We start from the raw sequence: 13535 nt of genomic DNA, 5'->3' as shown, positions 1-13535 counted from the left end.
ATTCCACTCAGTCAATTCCCTCGGAGAAGATAGGTTTTTAATCCGACTACCCCCTAAAAATGGCTATTTTTTTGGATGGAGCACGCTCTCATCCAGGACAACACAACTAGACATTGATATCGAACACATAACCAAGTTTCATCACGATTGGATCAAAGTCCATGGAGTTATGCTCTGGACAGACAGACACAGACATAACGAATATAGTGGTCACTGGCTGGCGCTCGTGAACCAAAAATAACCACTTCCTGTCTTAAAAAAATCACTTTGGGAAATATATAAATAAAGAAATAAACGAATAATCATTTCCGGTCATGAAGAAAAATTTTTTTTCTGGAAAAAGTTTTAAAATCACTTTCAGAGATATTTTAAAAATCACTGGGAAATAAATAAATAAATAATCGTTTCCGGCCATTAATAGAAGAAAACCAACTTCTAGCAAAAGTTTTGAAATCACTTCCGGGTATGTAAAAAAAACAAAATAACCACTTCCTGTCACGAAAAAAAAAACACTTTGGGAAATAAAAATATAAATAAACAGATAATCACTTCCTGTCATGAATAAAACAAAAAAAACTTCTGGGAAATTTTTAAATGACTTCCAGAAATGTAAAAAACAAAATAACCACTTCCCCTCATGAAAAAAATCACTTTTCTTCATGAATAAAAGAAAAAAAAAAACTTCCAGCCAAAGTTTTGAAATCACTTCCGGTAATGTAAAAAACAAAACCACTTCCTGTCATGAAAAAAATCACTTTGGGAAGTCTGAAAAAACATCACTTTGGGAAATAAATAAATCAATTAATAATCACTTTCGGTCATGCATATAAGAAAAAAATCACTTCCGGAAAAAGTTTTAAAAATTACTTCTGGGAAAGTAAAAAACAAAATAACCACTTCCCATCATAACAAAAATCATTTTGGGAAATAAATAAATAAATAAATATAATCACTTCCGGTCATGAATAAATAAAAACTTCTGGAAAAAGTTTTAAAATCACTTCCGGAAATGTAAAAAAAACAAAATTACTGCTTCCTGTCATGAAAAAAAAATCACTTTCGGAAATATAAAAAAAATCACTTTGGGAAATAAATCGTAACCACTTTTGGTCGTGAATAAAAGAAAAAAAAATCACTTCCGGAAATGTAAGGAACAAAATAACCACTTCCTGTCATAAAAAAGCACTTTCGGCAGAGTAAGAAAAAATCACTTTGGGAAATAATCAACTCCAGTCATGAAAAAAAGAAAACAAAACTTCCGGAAAAAGTTTTAAAATCACTTCCAGTAATTTGAAAAAAAAACCTTTCAGAAGTATAAGGAAAATCACTTTTGGGAATAAATAAATAATTACTTCCAGTCATGAATAAAATAAAACAAAAACTTCCAGAAAAAGTTTTAAAATCTGTTCCCGTGATGTAAAAAACAAAAGAACCACTTCCTGTCATGAAAAAAATCACTTTGGGAAATAAATCATCACTTCCGGTTATGAAAAAAATCGCTTTCGGAAGTATAAGGAAAATCACTTTGGGGAATAAATAAATAAATAATCACTTCCGGTCATTAATAAAAGAAAAAAAAATCCTGAAAAAGTTTTTAAATCAGTTCCCGTGATGTAAAAAAACAAAATAACCACTTTCTGTCATGCAAAAAATCACTTTGGGAAATAAATAAGTAAATAAATAATAATCACTTCTGGTCATGAATAAAAGAAAACAAAAACTTCTGGAAAAAGTTTTAAAATCACTTCCGGTAATGTAAAAAACAAAATAACCACTTCCTGTCCTGAAAAAAATCACTTTCGGAAGTATAAAAAAACCACTTTGGGAAATAAATAAATAAATCATAACCACTTTTGGTCGTGAATATAAAAAAAAAAATCACTTCCGGAAATGTAAAGAACAAAATATCCACTTCCTGTCATAAAAAAGCACTTTCGGCAGAGTAAGAAAAAATCACTTTGGGAAATAATCAACTCCAGTCATGAAAAAAAGAAAACAAAACTTCCGGAAAAAGTTTTAAAATCACTTCCAGTAATTTGAAAAAAAAAAGAACCACTTCCTGTCATGAAAAAAATCACTGGGAAATAAATCATCACTTCCGGTTATGAAAAAAAATCGCTTTCGGAAGTATAAGGAAAATCACTTTGGGGAATAAATAAATAAATAATCACTTCCGGTCATTAATAAAAGAAAAAAAAATCCTGAAAAAGTTTTTAAATCAGTTCCCGTGATGTAAAAAAACAAAATAACCACTTCCTGTCATGCAAAAAATCACTTTCGGAAGTATAAAAAAACCACTTTGGGAAATAAATAAATAAATCATAACCACTTTTGGTCGTGAATATAAAAAAAAATCACTTCCGGAAATGTAAAAAACAAAATATCCACTTCCTGTCATGAAAAAAACACTTTGGGAAGTAAATAAATAAGTCATCACTTCCAGCCATGAGTAAAAGAAAAAAAAACTTCTGGAAAAAGATTTAAAATCACTCCCGGAAATGTAAAGAACAATATAACCAAAATAAAAAACAAGTTTTAAAATCACTTCCGGTAATTTGAAGGAGAAAAACTTTCGGAAGTATTAGGAAAATCACTTGCGGTCATGAATAAACGAAAAATAAAAACTTCCTGAAAAAGTTTTAAAATCACTCCCGGTAATGTAAAAAAAAAAAAAAACACTTCCTGTCATGAAAAAAATCACTTTGGGAAATAAATAAGTAAGTCAATAAATAATCACTTCCTGTCATGAAAAAAATAACTTTCGTAAGTACAGTCAACCCCCGCTTCATCGCGGTTCACCTATCGCGCCCCCGGTTCATCGCAGGTTTTCCCTTGGAACGGAACTAATTTTTTTCTGCGGATTCCCCCGGTACATTGTGGTAATAATATATAAAATATAAATTATTTAAGCAATAAATTATAACGCGTGGTGCTCGACAAGTCACACAACGCACGAGACAAAGTTTCGCTTGTGAACTTCGAATATTTTCTACGTTTTTTTCTCCAAGCCCCACGATGCCGCCCAAATGCCCTGCACTTTCGAAGGCTTCTGGCAAGGAACCGAAGCGCCAGAGGAAGGTCCTAAGACGCTCCAGGAGAAGGTTAAGGTAAAGGTGCTCGATATATGCTTCGGGAAGGAAAAAGGTTTGCCGCCGTTGGACGAGCACTGCTCAAACCCAGCACCTCAAAACCGACCAGACCAGACGAGTCGATCTCCGGCACCTCAAACCCAATCACTGCCAAACCGACCAGACCAGACGAATCAATTTTTTGGGGAGGCGTCCATTCATCGCGGATTTTCACTGAGCGCGGGGAGGCTTGGAACGTAACCCCCGCGAGAAACGGGGGATTACTGTATAAAAAAAACATCACTTTGGGAAATTAATAATCACTTTCGGTCATGAATATAAGAAAAAAATCGCTTCCGGAAAAAGTTTTAAAATCACTTCTCTTCTTCTTCTTCTTCTTCTTCTTCCTTCGGCTGCTCCCGTTAGGGGTCGCCACAGCGGATCATCCGTATGATCCGCATAGTGATTTGGCACATGTTTTACGCCGGATGCCCTTCCTGACACAACCCTGGTCGCCTCTTACGACACAGGGATATGGTACACCTATTTTGACCGGGGTATACACCGGCCCAGTACACTGGTACTCATTTCGCCAACCTCGGAAGGATGACAGGCTGAGTCAACCCCCTGGTGTATTAATTCAGTAGCCCAACGGGGCTTGAACTCAGGACCATTGGATCCCAAGCCGCTGCCCTAACCACTGCGCCAACACACCAGGCTTTTAAAATCACTTCTGTGAAAGGAAAATACAAAATAACCCCTTCCTGTCATGAAAAAAATCACTTTCAGAGTTATAAAAAAAATCACTTTGGGAAATGAATAAATAAATAATCGCTTCTGGCCATAAATAGAAGAAAAAAAACTTCTAGGAAAAGTTTTGAAATCCCTTTCGGAAATGTAAAAAAAAAAAATAACCACTTCCTGTCTTAAAAAAAATCACTTTCGGAAGTATAAGGAAAATCACTCTGGGGAATAAATAAATAAACAATCACTTCCGATCATGAATAAAAGAAAAAACTTCCGGAAAAAGTTTTAAAATCATTTCCAGTCATGTAAAAAACAAAATTACCACTTCCTGTCACAAAAAAATCACTTGGAAGTATATAAAAAAATCACTCGGAAAGAAATAATCACTTCCGGTCATGTAAAAATAAAAACAAAATAACCAGTTCTTCTCTGTGAAAAAATATCACTTTCGGAAGTATAAAAAATCACTTTGGGAAATAAATAAATAATCACCTCCGGTCATGAATAAAAGAAAACAAAACTTCCGGAAAAAGTTTAAAAATCACTTCTGGTAATGTAAAAAACAAAATAACCACTTCCTGTCACAAATAAAATCACCTTCGGAAATATATTAAAATATCACTTTCGGAAATAAATAATCACTTCCGGTCATGTAAAAAACAAAATAACCAGTTCTTGTCGTGAAAAAAATCACTTTCGGAAGTATAAAAAATCACTTTGGGAAATAAATAATCACCTCCGGTCATGAATAAAAGAAAACAAAACTTCCGGAAAAGGTTGAAAAATCACTTCCGGTAATGTAAAAAACAAAATAACCACTTCCTGTCACAAAAAAAAAATCGCTTTCGGAAATGTATAAAAAAATCACTTTCGGAAGTAAATAATCGCTTCCGGTCATGTAAAAAACAAAATAACCAGTTCTTGTGGTGAAAAAAATCACTTTCGGAAGCATAAAAAATCACTTTGGGAAATAAATAAATAATCACCTCCGGTCATGAATAAAAAAATAAAGCTTCCGGAAAAAGTTTAAAAATCACTCCCGGTAATGTAAAAAACAAAATAACCACTTCCTGTCATAAAAAATTACTTTCGGAAATAAATAAATTAATAATCACTTTCGGAAGTATAAAAAACATCACTTTGGGAAATAAATAAATCAATTGATAATCACTTCCGGTCATGAATATAAGAAAAAATTCACTTCCTGAAAAAGTTTTTTTTAATCACTTCTGGGAAAGTAAAAAAACAAAAGAACCACTTCCTGTCATAAAAATCACTTTGAGAAATAAATACATACAAAAATGAATAAACAAATAATCACTTCCAGTCATGAATAAAATTAAAAAAAACTTCTGGAAAAAGTTTAAAAATCACTTCCGGAAATGTAAAAAACAAAATAACCGCTTCCTGTCATGAAAAAAATCACTTATGGAGTAAGAAAAAAAATCACTTTGGGAAATAAATAAATAATCACTTCCGGCCATAAATAGAAGAAAAAAACTTCTCGGAAAAGTTTTGAATCCCTTCCGGAAATGTAAAAAACAAAATAACCACTTCCTGTCATGAAAAAAATCACTTTGGGAAATAAATAAACTAATCACTTCCAGTCATGATTAATAAAAAAAAAAAAACTTCCGAAAAAAGTTTTAAAATGACGTCCTCAAATGTAAAAAAACAAAATTACCACTTCCTGTCGTGAAAAAAATCACTTTCGGAAGTAGAAAAAAAATCACTTTGGGAAATAATCACTTCCGGTCAAGTAAAAAACATAATCACTTCCGGTCATGTAAAAAAAAAAAAAACAACCACTTCCGGAAAAAGTTTTAAAATCACTCCTGGTAATTTGAAGAAAAAACTTTCGGAAGTCAAAGGAAAATCACTTGCGGTCATGAATAAAAGAAAAAAAAAACTTCCAGAAAATTTTTAAATCACTTCCGGAAATGTAAAAAACAAAATAACCACTTCCTGTCATGAAAAAAATCACTTTGGGAAATAAATAAACTAATCACTTCCAGTCATGATTAATTAAAAAAAAAAGCTTCCGAAAAAAGTTTTAAAATGACGTCCTCAAATGTAAAAAACAAAATTACCACTTCCTGTCGTGAAAAAAAATCACTTTCAGAAGTAGAAAAAAATCACTTTGGGAAATAATCACTTCCGGTCAAGTAAAAAAACATAATACTCACTTCCGGTCATGTAAACAAAACAACCACTTCCGGAAAAAGTTTTAAAATCACTCCTGGTAATTTGAAGAAAAAAACTTTCGGAAGTCAAAGGAAAATCACTTGCGGTCATGAATAAAAGAAAAAAAAAACTTCCAGAAAATTTTAAAATCACTTCCGGTAATCTAAAAAACAAAACCATTTCCTGTCATGAAAAAAATCACTTTCGGAAGTATAAAAAAACATCACTTTGGGAAATAAATAATTCAATGAATAATCACTTTCGGGCATGAATATAAAAAAATCACTTCTGGAAAGTAAAACACAAAATAACCACTTCCTCTCATAACAAAAATCACTTTGGGAAATAAATACATAAATAAATAAATAAACAAATAATTACTTCTGGTCATGAATAAAACAAAAAATTCTGGAAAAAGTTTTGAAATCACTTCCGGGAATGTAAAAAACAAAATAACCACTTCCTGTAATGAAAAAAAATAACTTTCGGAAAACTTTCCAGAAGTTTTATTTTCATTTTTTCATGGCTGGAAGTGATGATTTATTTATTTACTTCCCAAAGTGCTTTTTTTCATGACAGGAAGTGGTTATTTTGTTTTTTTACATTTCCGGAACTGATTTTTTTTCTTTTATTCACGACCAAAAGTGGTTATGATATTTTTTTTTTTTTCATAACAGCAAGTTGTTATTTTGTTTTTTACATTACTGGAAGTGATTTTAAAACTTTTTCTGTTCGTGAATAAAATAAATAAAACCACTTTTGGTCGTGAATAAAAGAAAAAAAATCACTTCCGGAAATGTAAGGAACAAAACAACCACTTCCTGTCATGAAAAAGCGCTTTTGGCAGAAGAAAAAATCACTTTGGGAAATAATCACCTCCAGCCATGAAAAAAAGAAAACAAAACTTCCGGAAAAAGTTTTAAAATCACTTCCGGTAATTTGAAAAAAAAAACTTTCGGAAGTATAAGGAAAATCACTTTGGGAAATAAATAAATAAATAATCACTTCCGGTCATGAATGAAAGAAAAAAAAAACTTCCAGAAAATTATAAAATCACTTCCCGTAATGTAAAAAACAAAACAACCACTTCCTGTCATGAAAAAAAACACTTTCGGAAGTATAAAAATCACTTTGGGAAATAAATCAATAATCACTTTCGGTCATGAATATAAGAAAAAAATCACTTCTGGAAAAAGTTTTTAAAATCACTTCTGGGAAAGTAAAAAACAAAATAACCACTTCCTGTCGTTAAAAAAATCACTTTCGGAAGTATAGAAAACATAACTTTGGGAAATAAATCAATTATCACTTTCGGTCATAAATATAAGAAAAAAAATCACTTCCGGAAAAAGTTTTTTAAATCACTTCTGTGAAAGGAAAAAACAAAAAACCCCTTCCTGTCATGAAAAAAAATCACTTTCGGAGTTATAAAAAAATCACTTTGGGAAATAAATAAATAATCACTTCTGGCCATAAATAGAAGAAAAAAAACTTCCAGGAAAAGTTTTGAAATCCCTTCCGGAAATGTAAAAAACTTCCGGAAAATTTTTAAAATGACTTCCTGAAATGTAAAAAACAAAATAACCCCTTCCTTTCATAACAAAAATCACTTTGGGAAATAAATACATAAATGAATAAATAATCACTTCATGTCATGAATAAAAAAACTTCTGGAAAAGTTTTAAAATAACTTCTGGAAATGGAAAAAAGAAAATAACTACTTCCTGAAATGAAAAAAAATCACTTTTGGAAATAGAAAAAAAATCATTTCCAGTTATGTAAAAACCAAAATAACCACTTCCTGTCATGAAAAAAAAATCACTTTCGGAAGTATAAGGAAAATCGCTCTGGGGAATAAATAAATAAACAATCACTTCCGATCATGAATAAAAGAAAATAAAACTTCCGGAAAAAGTTTTAAAATCATTTCCCGTAATGTAAAAAACAATTACCACTTCCTGTCACAAAAAAATCACTTGGAAAGATATAAAAAAAATCACTCGGAAATAAATAATCACTTCCGGTCATGTCAAAAACAAAATAACCAGTTCTTCTAGTGAAAAAAAATCACTTTCGGAAGTATAAAAAATCACTTTGGGAAATTAATAAATAATCACCTCCGGTCATGAATAAAAGAAAACAGAACTTCCGGAAAAAGTTGAAAAATCACTTCCGGTAATGTAAAAAACAAAATAACCACTTCCTGTCACAAAAAAATGACCTTCGGAAATATATAAAAAAATCACTTTCGGAAATAAATAATCACTTCCGGTCATGTAAAAAACAAAATAACCAGTTCTTGTCGTGAAAAAAAATCACTTTTGGAAGCATAAAAAATCACTTTGGGAAATACATAAATAATCACCTCCGGTCATGAATAAAGGAAAACAAAACTTCCGGAAAAGGTTTAAAAAATCCCTTCCGGTAATGTATAAAATAAAATAACCACTTCCTGTCACAAAAAAAATCACTTTCGGAAATATATAAAAAAAATCACTTTCGGAAATAAATAATCACTTCCGGTCATGTATAAAACAAAATAACCAGTTCTTGTCGTGAAAAAAATCACTTTCGGAAGCATAAAAAATCACTTTGGGAAATACATAAATAATCACCTCCGGTCATGAATAAAAGAAAACAAAACTTCCGGAAAAAGTTTAAAAATCACTTCCGGTAATGTAAAAAACAAAATAACCACTTGCTGTCATAAAAAATTACTTTCGGAAATAAATAAATCAATTAATAATCACTTCCGGTCATGAATATAAGAAAAAAATCACTTCCGCAAAAAGTTTTTAAAATCACTTCTGGGAAAGTAAAAAACAAAAGAACCACTTCATGTCATGAAAAAAATCACTTTCGGAAGCATAAAAAAATAGGGTGGCCCTTCGTTCAGGGTTAAATTTTCCAATTCATTTATTTTAAGCTCCAAACCCCGGATTTCGTTGGAATAGTCGAGAAAACTCTTCTGGTGTTTTTATTTCAAATTCCAACAATATTTACCTCTCCCTCATCGACCTTGAAGTTTAGCCTCCGTTTCTCGGGGCGGCTGACATTAGAACGACGACCTATCGACCTGTGCTGAACTTTAAAACGCTCCTGTAATGTCCAATCGTTTCTTTTGATGTGATACGTCGATCTGTGTGTTTGTGTAATGTGTAATGTGTATTACTCGGTCTTCTCACCGCCCCCCTAACAATTTATTTTCAGGTTGAGTCATCAATCTATCAAGCATGGCAGCAGTGAACCGTCGCTATTTGATTGCTCCATTTGAAATCATTGCCGGGTCTCAACTTCCCTCGGAAGAAGAAGTGCTGGTACTGTTGATATACCGAATCGAGGTCGACAGGAAGTCTGTGCGGGAGGCGGCCAATGATGTCATGAAAATTGTCATTGAGCTCTGGTTGAAAGCCAGGATCCCACTAGAGCTACAGGACACCATCCTGGCAAAGATTAAAAACTCTATAAGGAGTTTGGAAATGTCAAGCGGAACAAGGGGCGAGCTGGCTCTAAAGCGGTTCGTGAGGAAGCTTTCAGGAAGCGGACAAAGAATCTCTTCGATGTCACCGCCGCCAATGCCCTGGACTTCCTCGCGAATGAGGAGGATAAGGTATTTCTGCGAGCTCAAGGTGCAGTCACACCTTGACGTTTTAGCCAGCTTATGCCGATTTTTGGAAAATTTGTCTAAAACGCTGGTACACGTCAAATACGTTGTGGGTAAGTTTTGATAACATTGAGAGCACGCTGAAAAACACTGCTATACGTCGTCGTACGCTGGTTTTAAACGTTTTACTTTTCGGTTGTCCTCAAATTTTCCATGCTTGAAATTTTAAGACTTATGCCAGCGTATGACTCACACGTTCCGCAGAACGCTGGGCATTAGTTCTAGGCACGTCACGCGATCGTTGCCACATGTCGACACACGTTACTTGTGAGTTACTCATAAGTCGAAACACGTCGAGGTAATGTTTAGCGTACCCGGAACTTATTTCTAACCGATGAGTAACGTGTTGTACTCACGTTACGCGATCGGTGACACACATCGACACACGTAACTTGTAAGGTGCTCATAAGTCGAAACACATCGAGGTAATGGTTAGCGTCAGTGTTCCAGACTCCGTTTTTTTTTTTTTTCTTCCTTCCTTCGGTATGATGGTGATTTTGACACTTCGATTTCTAGTGCGGTTATAATATAATGTAATTAATAGGCTGCCGCTCAACGATTTAAATCATAACCGCAATGTACACTGAACACCGTCATACCGAAGAAAAAAAAAAAACCGGGAGTCTGGAACACTGACGCTAACCATTACCTTGACGTGTTTCGACTTATGAGCAACTTATAAGTAACGTGTGTCGATGTGTGTCAACGATCGAATATCGTGCGTTCAACTTATTCCCATCGCATGCGGAGCGTGTGTCATACGGCAAGTACGTCGTAAAATTTTCAACATGTTCAAAATTACAAGACGTACTCCACTTACTACGACGTATGATAGCGTACTTTAGCGTTCTATTCACGCATGCCAAACTTACCCATACCGTATTCGACGTGCGCCAGCATTTTAGACGCATTTTTCAGAGGTCGGCATACGCTGGCAAGATCGCCAAGGTGTGAATGCGATGTTGACACTTCCATTTCTGCGGCGGTTATGATTTGAATCGTTGTGCGGCAGCCTTTTCATAACTTACGCCACGTCATCGTCGGCGATGCGTGCAGCGCTATGCATAAGTTAGACTATCGTTGGGCATAGGTTGTGAAAGCCGACAACAGGTTCAGCATTCGTTGGTATAAGTTATCTATAACACAACGAAATGTTCTGTGTCCGTTACTAATATGTTATGCATAAGACCAAGTCGTTATGAATAGGTCCGAATCTTTAAAAAAAAACATAAAAAGTTCAACGTAAGCCAGCGTTTTACATACATTTTAATACGTTGCCATTGCTGGCTAAAATGTCAAGGTGTGACTGGGCCTTCAGCGCGAACCTAGTCGCCATGGAAAGCTGGGATCTGTCGACACACGGTTAGCTGCCGTGGAGGCCCGTGCCACTCAACGCCACGAGGAGCAGGAGTGACAGAGGCAGCGCGCGGAGGATGAAGCCAGCACGTCCATGATCCAAGTGGAATTGGAATCGTCATCCACCTCTGCAGATGAGACCATTCAGGAGGGGAGCGGAGATGGAGAAGCGAGACCTCCAAAGTGCCCCAGGAGGGCTATGACAAAAGTGATCATGCCAAGTGTGGCAGAGGCTCTGGACAGGACCAAGATTACCGACCGGGGAGCAGTCTATGTCCTGTCGGCGGCAGCCCACTCGTTCTGCCATGATGTCGCCGAGATAAACATCAACCGCAGCTTAATCCGGCAGCATCGGCGGAAACACTGGACGGATGCTCGTGTGGCACTCGAGGAGTAGCTACACGTGGGAGGGGGGGGGGGCTGCACGCTCATTGTTCATTGGCATGGGAAATTGATGCAAGACCTTACGACCAAGGAGACCGGCAATCGATTTCCCATTCTGGTCTCGGGCAATGGAACTGTGCAGCTCCTCAACGTCCCCAAGCTGCCAAACAGAACGGGCTCTGAGATGGCTAAAGCAGTTGTCGGGGCACTCGAAGACTGGAACTTTACTGAGCGCATCGGTGGGATGTCATTTTGCACGACATCCTCCAACACTGGCCTGAAGAACGGGGCTCGTGTCCTGATCGAACAGCAGCTCAAGAAAGATCTCCTGTACTTCGCGTGCGACCATCATGTCCTTGAGCTGCTCCTCGCTGCGGCTTTCACGATGGTCATCGGCCCCACGTCAGGTCCAACAGTGATCATGTTCAAGCGCTTCCAAGGTCACTGGAAGTTCATCGACTGGAGTCAGTTTGAGTCCGGTGATTTCCACCCCCATGTGCGTCCTCTACTGGACCATGTGGACAAGGACTGGTTCCAGAGCACCCTCATCAACCACAAGGGCCTTCGGGACATCTACCAGGAGCTGCTGGAATTGACTGTGATTTTCCTCGGCCAGGTCCCCCCACGAGGAGTAAGGTTCCTAGCCCCCGGACCCATGCACCACGCAAGGTGGATGTCCAAAGCCATCTACGCACTGAAGGTGTGGATGTTCCGGAGCCAATTCAAGCTCACAGCGAGGGAGGAGAAGGGCCTGCGGGAAATCACCATCTTCGTCAGTTGCCTATACGCGAAAGCCTGGACACTGGCTCTTGAGGCCGCAGTTGCCCCTCGACAGGACCTGCAACTGCTGAAGGATTTGACGACCTACATGGACGTCAACCGGGACGTGGGCAAGGCAGCTCTGACCAAGCTGCAAGGGCACCTGTAGTACCTCTCGGAGGAGCTTGTCGCTCTGGCACTCTTTGACCCCCCTGGTCATGGTGGAGGAGAAGAGGCAAATACTCACCTCACTTCACACCACGGTGGGAGATGAATCTCCAGCGAAGCGCCAAAAGCTGACCAACCAAGACGTCTCAGGACTCCAACTGCAAGACATGGCATCAACCAACACGTGACGGTTCTTCCAGAAGCTACGCCTGGAAGACGGCTTCCTCGACACCGATCCCGCGACCTGGCTGCAGCGGGAAGACTTCCGGACAGCGACGGCCTTCATGCAGGGGATAGCGGCCATCAACGACAATGCAGAATGAGGAGTTGCCCTCATCCAGGAATACAACCGAATGCTAACTCAGGATGATGAGCGCAACTTCTCCTCCAAGTTGGCTCTCGTCATCACGCGGAGTTCCCAGACTCCAGAAGGAAGACCGTGGCTGCTGGTGTGGTGGCCCAAAAGGAGCAGGAGCACGAAGTCAGATGGGCCGAGGAGCCTTGTGGGACGTTTTGCTTAAGATTCTTGTTATAGTTTAATACATTTAACTGTGTAATGAGGTAACCATTTATAAAATACTGTATGTTGTGTGTTATAAGCTAACATTTTGGGAATAAATGTAACAAATTTTTTTTTTCAAGGATTGTTGTTTTTATTCCTCAGGGTGAAACTTCAAGATCGATGAGGGAGGGGTAAATGTTACTGTAATGGAAAAAAATTACTTTCGGAAGTAGAAAAAAAAATCACTTCCGGTTATTAAAAATCAAAATAACCGCTTCCTTTCAAGAAAAAAAAATCACTTTCGGAAGTATAAGGAAAATCACTTTGGGGAATAAATAAATAAATAATCACTTCCGGTCATGAATCAAAGAAAAGAAAATTCCTGAAAAAGTTTTAAAATCGCTTCTGGTTGTGTAAAATACAAAATAACCACTTCCTGTCATAACAAAAATCACTTTGGGAAATAAATACATAAATAAACAAATAATTACTTCCAGCCATGAATAAAACAAAAAAACTTCTGGAAAAAGTTTTAAAATCACTTCCAGAAATGTAAAAAAAAAAAAAAAAATTAACCACTTCCTGTCATGAAAAAAAATCACTGAGGAGATGTAGAAAAATCACTTTGGGAAATAAATAAATAATCACTTCCTGCCATAAATAGAAGAAAAAAAAAAACGTCTAGTAAAAGTTTTAAAATCAC

General features: G+C 36.5%; 1 protein-coding gene across 7 annotated transcripts in view; it reads left to right on the top strand.

Moving 5' to 3' along the window:
- LOC147020826 (ubiquitin carboxyl-terminal hydrolase 17-like protein 5) overlaps positions 1-12971 on the top strand; it is a 69485-nt gene extending 56514 nt beyond the window's left edge. For all 7 annotated transcript variants that reach the window (XM_085896464.1, XM_085896465.1, XM_085896469.1 and 4 more), the window contains one exon: positions 9210-12971. Coding sequence is in view for 1 of the 7 variants with exons in the window: in XM_085896463.1 (XP_085752589.1) it covers positions 11474-12331 (858 nt within the window). In the remaining 6 variants the exon portion in view is untranslated. The remainder of the gene's footprint in view (positions 1-9209) is intronic.
- Positions 12972-13535: the final 564 nt, after the last annotated feature.

This window comes from Eptatretus burgeri, chromosome 9, assembly GCF_056783735.1.
Source record: "Eptatretus burgeri isolate ZD-2024b chromosome 9, Ebu_testis_v1, whole genome shotgun sequence".
Taxonomy (NCBI): Eukaryota; Metazoa; Chordata; class Myxini; order Myxiniformes; family Myxinidae; genus Eptatretus; species Eptatretus burgeri.
This window is presented reverse-complemented; position numbering and strand designations above follow the sequence as displayed.